This window comes from Phalacrocorax carbo, chromosome 27 (assembly GCF_963921805.1).
Source record: "Phalacrocorax carbo chromosome 27, bPhaCar2.1, whole genome shotgun sequence".
NCBI classification, from domain to species: Eukaryota; Metazoa; Chordata; class Aves; order Suliformes; family Phalacrocoracidae; genus Phalacrocorax; species Phalacrocorax carbo.
In genome coordinates this window covers 1019273-1030977 of record NC_087539.1, presented here as the reverse complement: position 1 = coordinate 1030977, position 11705 = coordinate 1019273, and the positions used below count along the sequence as shown (strand labels likewise).

At 68.1% G+C, this 11705-nt stretch overlaps 1 protein-coding gene across 3 annotated transcripts; it reads right to left on the bottom strand.

The window, feature by feature from the left end:
* Window positions 1-177: 177 nt before the first annotated feature.
* Window positions 178-11705, bottom strand: ADCY6 (adenylate cyclase 6). Of its 3 annotated transcripts, none has more exons than XM_064474244.1 (22): window positions 11342-11705; window positions 9654-10488; window positions 7921-8070; window positions 7691-7812; window positions 7469-7580; window positions 7273-7400; window positions 6992-7096; window positions 6761-6902; window positions 6556-6684; window positions 5989-6014; window positions 5745-5892; window positions 5517-5614; window positions 5351-5438; window positions 5161-5295; window positions 4931-5089; window positions 4223-4398; window positions 4108-4137; window positions 3483-3612; window positions 3135-3398; window positions 1932-2136; window positions 1098-1222; window positions 178-1016 (listed from the first exon to the last, which is right to left on the bottom strand). In XM_064474244.1, the coding sequence occupies exons 2-22, from the start codon at window positions 10485-10487 to the stop codon at window positions 888-890; spliced, it is 3435 nt and encodes a 1144-aa protein (XP_064330314.1). In that variant the 5' UTR covers window position 10488; window positions 11342-11705; the 3' UTR covers window positions 178-887. The 3 variants fall into 3 exon arrangements, with proteins under 3 accessions (XP_064330314.1, XP_064330312.1, XP_064330313.1); XM_064474242.1 differs by having other exon boundaries at window positions 6992-7150; window positions 11342-11704; XM_064474243.1 differs by having other exon boundaries at window positions 5161-5277; window positions 6992-7150; window positions 11342-11702.

The following is an 11705-nucleotide window of genomic DNA, read 5'->3' as shown; positions in this document are numbered from 1 at the left end:
CCTGCCGCGACCCCCGCACCGTCCCGCCACGGACACCCACCTCCCCCCCCGGCTCCGGTTTCCCCGTGGTCCCAGATTCCGGCCCCTGCCTCGGGGTGGGTACTCCCGGGATCGGCCCCACCCCGCCCCCCCCGCCGGGATCGGCGCGTCCCCCCGCCCCACACGTCAGGCCACAGCTCGTATCCAAAGTGAGTTTTATATATAATTTATCTGTACACACGAAGGACAAAGTACCTCAGGTCTGCGCTGGGGGCGGGGGGGGGAGAAGGGAAGGACCGGTGCCCTCCCCCGGGGCTGAGCCCCCCCCGCCCCAAAACTGCTTCAAAAAAACAACAAAAAAAAAACAAACAAAAAAAAGTCACTTCATTATTTTTTTTGCATTTAAAAGGGGGGGAAGCTGCCTTCCCCCCCTCACCGGCAGCCCCTGGGAGGGAGCGGGACCCCCTGGCCAGGACTCCGGGGGGTGCTTTACCTCCACCCCCCCCACACCCCGGCAGGTGGCACTTCAGTTTGGCACATGGAGAGGGGTGAGGAGACCCCCCCCACCCCCAGACCCCCCCCCCACCTCACCCCAGCCCCTTCCCAGGGAGACCCATCTCCCCTCTTTGGCACATGGGGGATTTTGGCAAAGGGGAGGAGGGGGCCGCACCCCAACCCCCCCTCTGCAAACACCCTAGTGCAGGGCTGTGAAATGCCCCCCCCGCCAACACGCCACCGGGGGGTGGGGGGGGCACAACAGGGGACACCCCTGCCACTACCTCCCTTTTTCCTTTTTTTTTTTTTTTGTTTTTAAGTATGTGGATTTGGGGATTTTTCCTTTTTTTCTGACCCCGTGCAGGCTGGGGGGCGCTGGGGGGCACTGGGGTGGGGGCCGTGGGGGCCCCCCCCTAACTCCCTCCAGGGCCTGCATTGAGGAAGTAGGTGGTCATCTCCCCCTTGCCCTTGACCTTGACCAGCCCCCGGCACTCCAGCACGTAGCCCTTGGCCGCCAGCACCTGGTACAAGTCCGTTGTCACCTGGGGGAGGGGGTGGGGGACACGGGTGAGGGGGGGTTCGGGGGGGGCCTATGTCCCCCCCTTCCCACCCCCCCAGCTGACCTGGATGCGGTCGGGGACGCCGGTGCTGTCCATGCGGCTGGAGACGTTGACGGTGTTGCCCCAGATGTCGTATTGCGGCTTGCGCGCCCCGATCACCCCCGCCACCACCGGCCCCATGTTCAGGCCTAGTGGGTGGGGGGACAGAGAGTGTCACAAACCCCTCACCCCACGACCACGGGGCAGGGCATGCGAGGGGAAAAGGGGGGCGCAAAATGGGGTGTGGGCAAAGGGTTTGCGTGTGCAAAGGAGGGGCACGAAGGGGCATGTAAAGGGGTGTGCAAGGGCCAAAACGTGCCAGGGCTGAGGGGCGTGCAGCGTTAGCACGTGCAAAGGGGTGCATGAAGGCTGCGTGTGCAAAAAGGAAGGGGTGTGCAAAGAGTTTGTGTGTGCCAAGGGGTGTGCGATGGGAAAGGAGGGTGTAACGGGGTGTAGGAGGGCCTACAAGTGCAAGGGCTAAAGGCGCGTGCAACATCAGCGTGTGCAAAGGGGTGTGTGAGGGCTGTGTGTGCAAAAAGGAAGGGGTGTGCAAGGGTTTGCGCGTGCAAAGGGCTGTGCAAGGGCTTGTACACAAAGTGGTCTGCGAAAGCCGCGCGTGCAAAAGGGCAGAGGTGTGCAAGGCTTCGTCTGCACAGAGGGGTGCATGCAGGCTGTGCGTGCAAAGCCGAAGGGGTGTGCGAAGGTCACGCGTGCAAGGCTACGCACCAGGGCCGCGTGTGCAAAAGGGACGAGGCGTGTAAGAGCCAGCAGACATGAAGCCGCATGCAAGGGCCAGGTATGCACAGGGGCGCGCACGGGGCGGCTGCGGGTGCAAAGGGGCGTGCAAGGGGCGCTCACCAATCTTCATCTGGAAGTTGTTGAAGGAGTGCTCGTTGATGTACTTCATCTGCTCCATCAGGTGCATGGCGTAGTCGGCCAGCGCCGCGATGTGGCTCCGGCCCTCCCGGTCGTAGGTGGAGGCGTTGAGCCCCGAGGCCGCCATGTAGGTGCTGCCGATCGTCTTGATCTTCTCCAGCTGACGGTACTTCTGCTCGCTGATGATCTGGGGTGGGCGCGGAGGGGCAGCGTCACCCCCACCCCACCTCTCCAGGGCCCCGTGCACCCCATCTTCCCGCACCCTGTCCCTGCATGCCCCACGCACGCTGCTCCACGGCCTCTGCAGCACCGCAAGCACCCCATCGCTGTGCACCCCATGGACAGTGCTCCACAGCCTCTCTGGGGCCCCATGAACCCCATCTCCTGCACCCTGTCTCCATGTACCCCACCCCACAGCTCCATGCACGCTGCTCCGCAGCCTCTCCAGCACCCCATGCACCCCATCTTCCTTGCACCCCATTCCTATGCAACCCATGCACGTAGCTCCACAGCCTGTCCAGCACCCTGAGCATCCCATCCCCTGCACCCCATCCCCACGCACAGTGCTCAGTGGCCTCTCCAGCACCCCATCTTCCCGCACCCCATCCCCATGCAACCCACGCATGCTGCTCCATGGCCCCTCCAGCACCCTGCGCACCCCATCTCCGTGCAGCCCACCCTCACGCATGGTGCTCCATGGCCCCTCTGGCACCCTGCGCACCCCATCTCCGTGCACCCCACCCTCACGCATGCTGCTCCATGGCCCCTCTGGCACCCTGCGCACCCCATCTCCGCGCACCCCACCCTCACGCATGGTGCTCCATGGCCCCTCTGGCACCCTGCGCACCCCATCTCCGTGCACCCCACCCTCACGCATGGTGCTCCATGGCCCCTCTGGCACCCTGCGCACCCCATCTCCGCGCACCCCACCCTCACACATGGTGCTCCAGAGCCCCTCCGGCACCCTGCGCACCCCATCTCTGTGCACCCCCCCTCACACATGGTGCTCCAGAGCCCCTCCAGCACCCTGCGCACCCCATCTCCGCGCACCCCACCCTCACGCATGCTGCTCCAAAGCCCCTCCAGCACCCTGCACCCCCCAGGCACGCTGCCCCATGGCCTCTCCAGCGCCCCACGCACCCCATCCCCATATACCCCATCGCACCCCACTCCGCCCTCCAGCACCTCATCGAAGTCGGCGATGATCTCGTTGAGCAGCCGCAGGCACTCGACGCCCTCGTTGTTGGCCTCCAGCTCGACGTAGAACTCGGAGAAGTTGCTGATGGAGGCGAACATGACGGCCACGCACTCGCAGGACTGGTAGTAGAGCTCGTCGTTGCGACGCTCCCGCGCCAGGAAATGCGCCGCCACGTCCTTGGGCAGGATGTTGTGCAGCAGCCGCCGGTTGTACGCCTGCAGCTCCTCCATCTCCTCCTTCTCGCCCGTCGCCTGCATCGCACAGCGCCATGCGGGAGCCGCCCCGGGGTGCCGTGAGGGGGGGGGTCAGCCCCGGCCCCTCGTCCCTGGTCCTACCTGCAGCTTCCAGAGGAAGTCGAGGCGGGCGGTGGACTCGACCTGCTGCGCGTGCAGGTACAGCGCCAGCGCGAAGACGGCCAGGATGACGGGGGTGACGTACCGCAGGGCCACCTTCCCCTCCGCCGGGCTGCGGGCACCCCCCGCCCGCTGAGACGGGATGCCGGACGAGTCCGTGCCCACCCCAGGGACCCCAAACCTGCACCCAGAACCCAAAAATGCACCCCCCCCAGGGTTCCCCTAGGATTCACCCAACCCTGTAAGATGCACCACCCCAGGGAACCCAAGGCTGCACACACCCCAGGGACGCCAAACCTGCCCCCAGACCCCAAGGATGCACCCACCCAAGGGATCCCCAGAGATTCACCCAACCCCTAAGGTGCACCCACCCAAGGGATCCCCTAAGATGCACCTACTCCAGGGACCCCAAACCTGTGCCCAACCCCGTAAGATGCACCACCCCAGGGACCCCAAGGCTGCACCCACCCCAGGGACCACCTAAGATGCACCCGGGCCCCAAAGCTGCACCCACCCTCACAGCACAAACCCCCAAGAGAATCTCCTGCTGCTGCCCACCCTCACCCCCCTACTCCTATTTCCCTGCTGGTCCCAGTTCCCCACTCACCATTCACCCTGGGTCACGTTGAAGGAGGGCCTGGGGGGAAAGGAGCCGGGGGTTAGCGGGGTGGGGACGCAGCTCCCAGGGTGGGGACCGCAGGGGGGACACGCCGGGCACTCACAGGGCGTTGGCCACCACCAGCAGGTCGGCATTGTCAAAGAGGGTGGCCTGGGGTCCCTCCACCAGCACCAGGTAGGTGGCCTCGATGGCCACCATGAGCAGCAGCTTGCCGATGCTGCTGATGTGCAGGAAGACGGAGCAGGCCAGCAGGCTCAGCACCACGCTGTAGTTGAAGTACTGCGGGAGAGACCGCAGGCATGCACCAGCACCCCGTGGGGACGCCCTGCTGACACCCCACACCCACGGGGACTGTGCACCCATGGGGACCCCCTGCCAGCACTCTGCACCCTCAGGGGCTCTGTCCCAGCACCCATGGAGGACCTTGCACATGTAGAGGCCTAAGTCAGCACCCTGTATCTGCGGGGACCCTGTGCCAGCACCCATGGGGTCACTGTGCCTGAAGGGACCCCATACCAGCACCCTGCACCCTCAGGGACCCAGTGCCAGCATCCTCGGGGACCCTGTGCCAGTGCCTATGCAGGACCTTGCACCCACAGGGACCTATACCAGCACCCTGCATCTGGGGGGACCCCATGCCAGCACCCTGACGGACACAGCACCCACGGGGACCCCCTGCCAGCATCTCACATCCTCAGGGACCCTGTGTCAGCACCTAAGGAGGACCTCGCACCTGCGGGGACCCATGCTGGTACCCATGCCGAACCCCATCCCAGTGCCCCGCACCCGTGGGAGCCCCACAGCCGCTCACCTCTGGGAAGTCGCAGACCAGCCCATCACGGTGGCAGGGCCCCATGGGGGTCCCCAGGGAGAAATTGAGGGCCCGGAGCTGGCAGGGTCCCACAGCCTCGGGGGTGACGTTGAGCTCGCGAGCGGCGCAGTCCCGCAGGGCTACCCGGCTGCAGGCGAACTGAGAGGGGAGAGAGGGGTGAGCTGGTACCCCACAGCCCCCCACAGCCCCCCACGCCCCCGCGCCACTACCATGTTGACGAAGGCGGCGACGAAGACAAGGAGGATGGTGAAGACCCCGATGATGGTGCTGTGGGCACGGGACTGGACAATCTTCTGGGAGAGCTGTTGTAGGGCGGCGGGGAAGAGCTGTGGGGGGAGACAGACCTATCACGCGTGGCCGAGCCCCCCCAAAACCCCCACCCATCAGCCCTGTACTCACGGTGACACAGGAGTAGACAGCGCAGACAAAGAGGATGGCAGCGAGGAGGATGAAGATGCTGACGTAGACGCCAAGCATCAGCGGGGAGCTGGGGAGAGAGGTGGCCGTGAGCACCGGGGGGGACAGGCGGCCACGGACTGGGGTTTGGGGGGGCTGCGGCACTCACTGGGGGAAGACCACGATCTGGAGGCAGCAAATGAAGCAGAAGACGAGGAGGGTGCAGGCCACGTAGCCACCAAAGCGGTCGTCCACCTTCTTGGAGTACTGCAGGGAGGAGACGGGTGAGCCGGGCTGGGCCGAGGGGGACGGAGGGGACCCCACAGATCAGAGGGGTCAGAAGGTGGGGTGGAGAGGGTGGAGGTGACCGCAGGGGCTGGGACAGAGGAACCCCCACCTTCTTCTCCAGCTCAGACGTCTGGAAGGTGAGCAGGAACTTCTTCACATGGTCCTTGCGGAGCTGGTCGATGCTGCGGGCATCGATGGCCCGGCTCAGGAACTCATCCACCTCATCCTCGGGGTTGAGGGCCTCCTGGGCACCGCGGCTGGGGGCAGAGGTGGGTCAGGGTCCCCCCAGGCCCCCGACTCTGCCCAGGAAGGGGCTAGCTGTGACCCCCCCACCCCAGCATGGAGACACTTACTTGTCCTTGCTGGAGTCATCGATGCCCTGGGGAGACACAAGGGAGACAAAGGGTGTCAAGAGACACCGGCGTGGATGGGGGGACCCTCACAGATGACAAGGACATGGCGCATCCCCAAGGGTAAGCAGGATGGGGGGGATCCCCAAGGGTTCCCCAAGCCTGGCAAGGATGGGGGGGGGGGGAGTCTGCAAAGGGAGGATGGAAGGGTCTGAAGGGCGTCTGACACCAGTAAGGACAGCGGGGGTCCCCAAGAACTGCTGGGGACAGGGGTTATACCTGGGGATCCCATGGGCTGGTGGGGACAGGGGAGACCCCTGAGGGCTGGTGAGGATGGGAGGGACACCCAGGGGATCCCCACGGGTGGAGGGATCCACCAGGGCTGCTGAGGGCAGAGGGAGACCCGGGGGTTCCCCGAGGCCAGGGGCTGCAGCAGCCAGGAGGAAGCAGGCGAGGGCTGTGGGCAGGGCTGAGGAAGCCCAACAGCAGCCGCGGAAAGGCAGTGAGCCGCCGATACCACCGCGGTGGGGGCCCCCTGTGTGCGATGACACCCCCCCCGAGGCCACTCACCATCTGCCGGAAGGCCTTGGAGTCCTTGGTGCGGGAGAAGGAGCGCTCGGGCACCCACCGTGGCACCAGCCCCTCCGTCGAGTTGGCACGAGCCCGCTGCAGCTTGGCCAGGATGGCTTTCTCCTCTTTCTGCGGGGCGACATGGCCGTGAGAGGGGCACCCCTGGGTTCCCCCCCGCCACCCCAACACATGTCCCCCGACTCACGCGCTTCTGGCTGCAGCCGACGATGAGGAAGGTCTCAATGTTGTGCTCTTTGAGGTAGGCGTTGCGCTCACCCCCGTGGCCCGGCTCCACCTCATAGTCCCCGTTCAGGTACTGCAGCGTCGCCCAGGTGATGTGGATGCGCCTGGGGATGGGGGGGATGAAGGCGCTGAACCCCCTTTGCCCCATCCCCCTCATCCCAGTCCCCGGCCCAGCACCCCCAGCCCGGCTCACCCAGCTTTGCCGCCCGCTTCCATGTGGTTGGCGAGGGTCACGTCGTTGGACCAGACGTCGAACTGCCACTTGCGCAGCCCCAGCACGCCGCAGTGCACGCGCCCGCTGTGGATGCCCACGCGCATGTTCACGTTCACCCCCGTCACCTCGCGAACCAGCCTGCGGACGCCACCGGCACCCCGTCAGCCCAAGGGACTGCGGCACCACGTCCCGGGCCGGTGAGCGCCGGGGATGTGCCAGCACCAGGGACGGGCGCGACCCCCGTGTTCTGCCCCACTCACGAGATGGCCTCGATCATATCGACCCCCATCTCCACGCAGCAGTGCGCGTGGTCCCCGCGCGCCTCCGGCAGCCCCGACACGCAGTAGTAGCAGTCCCCCAGGATCTTGATGCGTAGACAGTGGTTCTCCTGGAGGGAGAGCAGGTCAAGGGGAGCTCTGGGACCCCACCCAAGCCCCTCCTGGCCCCACCACTCACCGCCGCCAGCTTGTCGAAGCGAGCAAAGAGCTCGTTGAGCGTCATCACCAGCTCTTGGGCTGTGCACTGTGAGGCCAGGCTGGTGAAGCCCTCGATGTCCGCAAAGAGGATGCTGCCAGGAGGAAGAGCGTGGGTTGAGGAGGGACCACACACACCCCCAGACACCCTCACCTGGTGACGCCCCAAACCTTGCCTGCACCCAGCCCGCAGCCCCCACGGTACCTGACGTTGTCGTGCTTCTGGATGTAGATCTTGTGGAACATCATGTCTTCCTTCTTGGTGTTGATGTCCTCCTTCATCTCCATGGCCACGTGCTGGGGCAGCACCGAGAGCAGCAGGCGCTCCTGCACCCCAACACCACCCTGTCAGCAGGGGGCCGGGGTCCTCATGGACCCCCAAGCCCAGCATGGGAGACCCCACTGCCCCCGGGCCCCCTGGGACCCCCAGCCCACCTGCTGGCGGTTCTCACGCTGGAGGTGCAGGCGTGCCTGGATGTAGCCGCGAGTCTCCTGAAAGGCCTGACGCTGCGACACCTCAGCCGGGTAGTGGGTGCAGACCCCCACCACATTGGTGCAGAGGAAGATCAGGGCGTTGGCACTGAGCTGGTGGGGGAGGTGGGCTCAGTGCGGCCACCCAGGGAACCCCAGCCCCACGGCAAGACCTGGCCAGCTCTGCCACCCTCCTCTGCACCCCAAAACCCTAGCTCTGGTATGGGGGGTGCTGTCAAGAGGAGCAGGGGGGATGCAAGGGGGAACATGATGGGCACCCAAAGCAGGGGGATGTGGGGATGCAGGGACCTGGGGACACAGGGGACCAGGGTGAGGGGGGTGTGGGGAACCTAGGGACATGGGAAACCAGGGCAGGGGGGGCTGCAGGGACATGGGGGACCTGGAGACCCAGAGCAGGGGGACACGGGGCACCTGGGGCTGCAGGAAAGCAGGACATGGGGGATGCAGGGACCTGGGGACCCAGTGTAGGGGGGCAGAAGGGGCCGGGGTCACAGTGGACCGGGGCAGGGTCAACATGGGGGACCTGAGGACGTAGGAAACCAGAGCAGGGGGGACCTGGGGATCCAGGGCAGGGGGGATATGACGATGCAGGGACCCGGGGCAGGGGGGCATATGGGGACGCCGCCAGGCCCCACAGGCCCTCGGGAAGTGGAGGAAGACGGGGGAGGGCCGGGAAGCGGAGATGGCTGCAGCGGGAGCGCTGCGGTTTCCCCCCCTCCCTGTCCCCGTCCCCCAGGACTGAGGCCAGGGCTATTTATAGTGCTACGGCGCGCTGGGAGTGGGGGCCTCGCACCCACCCACCGTCCCCATCGCATCCCCCCAGCCAGGGCCCACAGCCCCATCAGTCCCACTCTGCAGAGGTTAACCCCACTCGGGGGGGGGCTTCCCCTCCCGTGACCCCCCCCAAGACCCGCTGGCCTCAGCCCCCCCGCCTGGCATGGCGTTCCTTGCCCTGCACCCCGTGGGGATGGCACATGGCCCTGGCCCCAGCCAGGCAGGGCGAGGGTGACGGGCGGCCCCATGCAAGGGGGGGGAGCACAGCAAGGCCCTGCCAGGGGCTGGGAACACACAGCCCTGGGGATGAGGGGACACCCTCCCCCCCCCAGCAGCCCCCCTGTGCATGCACCCCACTGGGAGCACCCGCCACCCTGGCGGGGCAGGACTGGGGACACTGCCAGGGTCCCTGCTGGGTGGCAGCCACCCCCCTGCCCTGGCGCTCTGGCCCTGCATCCCCCCTTGGGGGTTTCCGCTGGCCCCACAACAGGGGCTTTGTGGGTGCCCCCCCTCCCCACGCAGCCCACAATGGCGGGTCTGTGCACGGTTCTGCCGAGACGAGGGGCCCCCTCACCCCCCACAGGCGGCTGTGCCAGCGGAGCGACCCCCTGGCCATGCCACAAGCAGCACCCCTGGGACACCGGCATGGGACTCCCCCTGAGACCCCGCTGAACCCCGGGCAGCTGAGGGGCCCCTCCCACATCCAGAATTTTCCATGTACAGAAACATCAAGTGCAAAAAAGCCCAATTTTGCAGAGAGGGACTCAGGGAGCCATCAGTGGGGATGGGGGGGGTCCCAGGGGTCCCACCCAGGGCCTCTCCCACCCCATGCCGCAGGCGAGCAGGACCCCCTTGGCACAGCCCCCCCTCCCCCCCCCACTGTGTCTCCCCCCAAGCCCTACCTGCTTCCAGAGGAAGGGGTCGGCAGCGTTGCGGTGCCAGGCGATGGCGAGGTGCAGGGCGGAGAGGAGGATCCCGGCCAGCACGGCCGCCCGCATCCGCACCGGCAGCAGCGTGTAGGTGATGTAGATGAAGAAGACGCTCCACCAGACGCCCTCGGCCGCGCTGCGAGGCGCGACGGCCACCGTCCCCAGCGCCTGCACCCCGGCCAGCAACCCCAGCACCACGTAGCTCACCACCCACATGTAGTCCTGGGGGAAGGCGCTGCGGCTGCACAGCACCATCAGGAGAAAGAAAAGGGCCGTGGCACTCGCCAACGCGGTGGCCGCCGGCACATGTGGGGTGCCGGGCAGGCAGTGGAAGAGCAGCATCACCCCGCAGACCAGCACCAGCACCCCCATCAACACCGTCAGGCTGCTCTGGTTCATCTGGAAGAAGTAGCGCTGGTAAAGCCGCTCCAGTTTCGCAGACTGGAAGCGTTTGGAGCGGAAAACCTGGAGCAGCCGCCGCCAGCACTCGCCGGCCGACGGTCGCCCACCATGGCTCCCGGCCCCCTTCGGCCCCTTGGCTTCGCCATCCTCCAAGCCCAAGTCCACCGATTTGAGCCCCAGGTCGCCCGTGGGCCCCTTCTTGCCGTAGTGGTCCTCCTGCCAGGTGCAGCGCAGCCCCCGGGGGGGCCCCCCGCCCCGCTCCATCTCAGGGTCCTGCAGGCAGCTCATGTAGCGGGGGCCGCAGAGGCCGGCGCGGGGGCGGGTGCCCTTCTTGCCGTTGCGCTCCCCCCATGCCGTCTTCCGCTCGTCCACCTTGGGCACCAGGATGCCGCTGAACCACGACATGCTGCGGGCGCCGGGAGGGGGTCAGTACTCAGTTCCCCACCACGACATGCTGCGGGTGCCGCGAGGGGGTCAGTACTCAGTTCCCCGCCCCAACACCCCGAGAAGGACCCCGGCACCCACGGGGGTGCAAGGCAGCATTTTTCCCACCCGGCAGGGACGGGCAGTGAAAGGCCCCGATGTCCCACCCTGGGGGATGTGGACCTCAAGCCCCAGCTCTCCCGCCAGCCCCATGGCCCCTGTGGGAACGGCTGGTGCCCGGTGCCGGTGTCCCGGTGCGCGGTGCTTGGGCCTGCCAAGGCCACACGGGGCCCATCCTCCCCGGGCACAGCGACCTGCAGCAAAGCTGGAACCATCCCGGGCGCCCCGGCCCTGTTTGTCTTGAATGGCGGCCAACGGGCTGCACCGGGCACCGTGGCCCGGGGACACCGGGGACCAGTCGGGACGTGGCAGCCGGTCCCAGCCCCGGGCAAACGGTGGTGGGGAACAACCACCCGGGAAGGGCCGGCCCCGGCGGCGGCCGCCTCCCTGCCCGCCCGCTCCGGGCACGGCCCGCGGGGAGCCCCACCGAGCCCGGCCCGTTCAAGCCCGGACCCGCCAGCGCCCTCCCGGCACCGCCCGGGGCAGCCCCGCCGCACCGGGCACCGAGCAGCACCCCAAGCGCTGGGCAGCCCCCTCCCGCCCGGGGGCCGCCCCGCTCCCGCCGCCCCGGGGCCCAGCCCGGTGTCCCGTCCCGTCCCCCCCACCCCGCCGTTGCAGCGGGACCCGTGCAGCGCCCCGGTCCCGGTCCCGGTCCCCGGTGTGTGTGTGTGTGTGCGCGCCCCCCCCCGCGCCCCGCCGCGCCCGGCTCCGCTCACCTCCGCCTCCGGCGCCGCCGCCCGCGGGGCCCCGCGCCCCGGCACGGCCCCGCCGCCGCCGCTGCTCCTACACGGCGGCCGCGCTGCGCCCCCGCCGCCCCATCCCGCGCCCAGGCCGGGCCCCCGGTGGCGACCCCGGTCCCGGCCGCAGCCCCGGCCCCGGCCCCGAGCCCGCCCCGGCCGGTGCCCGCCCCCCCCCGCCCGGATCCGCTCCCGGGCGCTCCCGACCGGCGGCCTTAAAGGCGCAGCGGCGGCGGCCCGGTACGGCCCGGTACGGCCCGGTGCGGCGGGGGAGGCGCGGGCGGCGCGCGGGGGCGGCGGGAGCGCGCGCGGGCGGACCGGCACCCCCGGGGCCGCGCGCACA

Coding starts and splice junctions, on each gene's coding strand:
- ADCY6 (XM_064474242.1), bottom strand. CDS start 10,487: ATGTCGTGGTTCAGCGGCATCCTGGTGCCCAAGGTGGACGAGCGGAAG. Junction 8,071..9,653: donor ACCCCTTCCTCTGGAAGCAG/GTAGGGCTTGGG, acceptor CTCCCCCACCAG/CTCAGTGCCAACGCCCTGAT. Junction 7,401..7,468: donor GCTTCGACAAGCTGGCGGCG/GTGAGTGGTGGG, acceptor CTCTCCCTCCAG/GAGAACCACTGTCTACGCAT.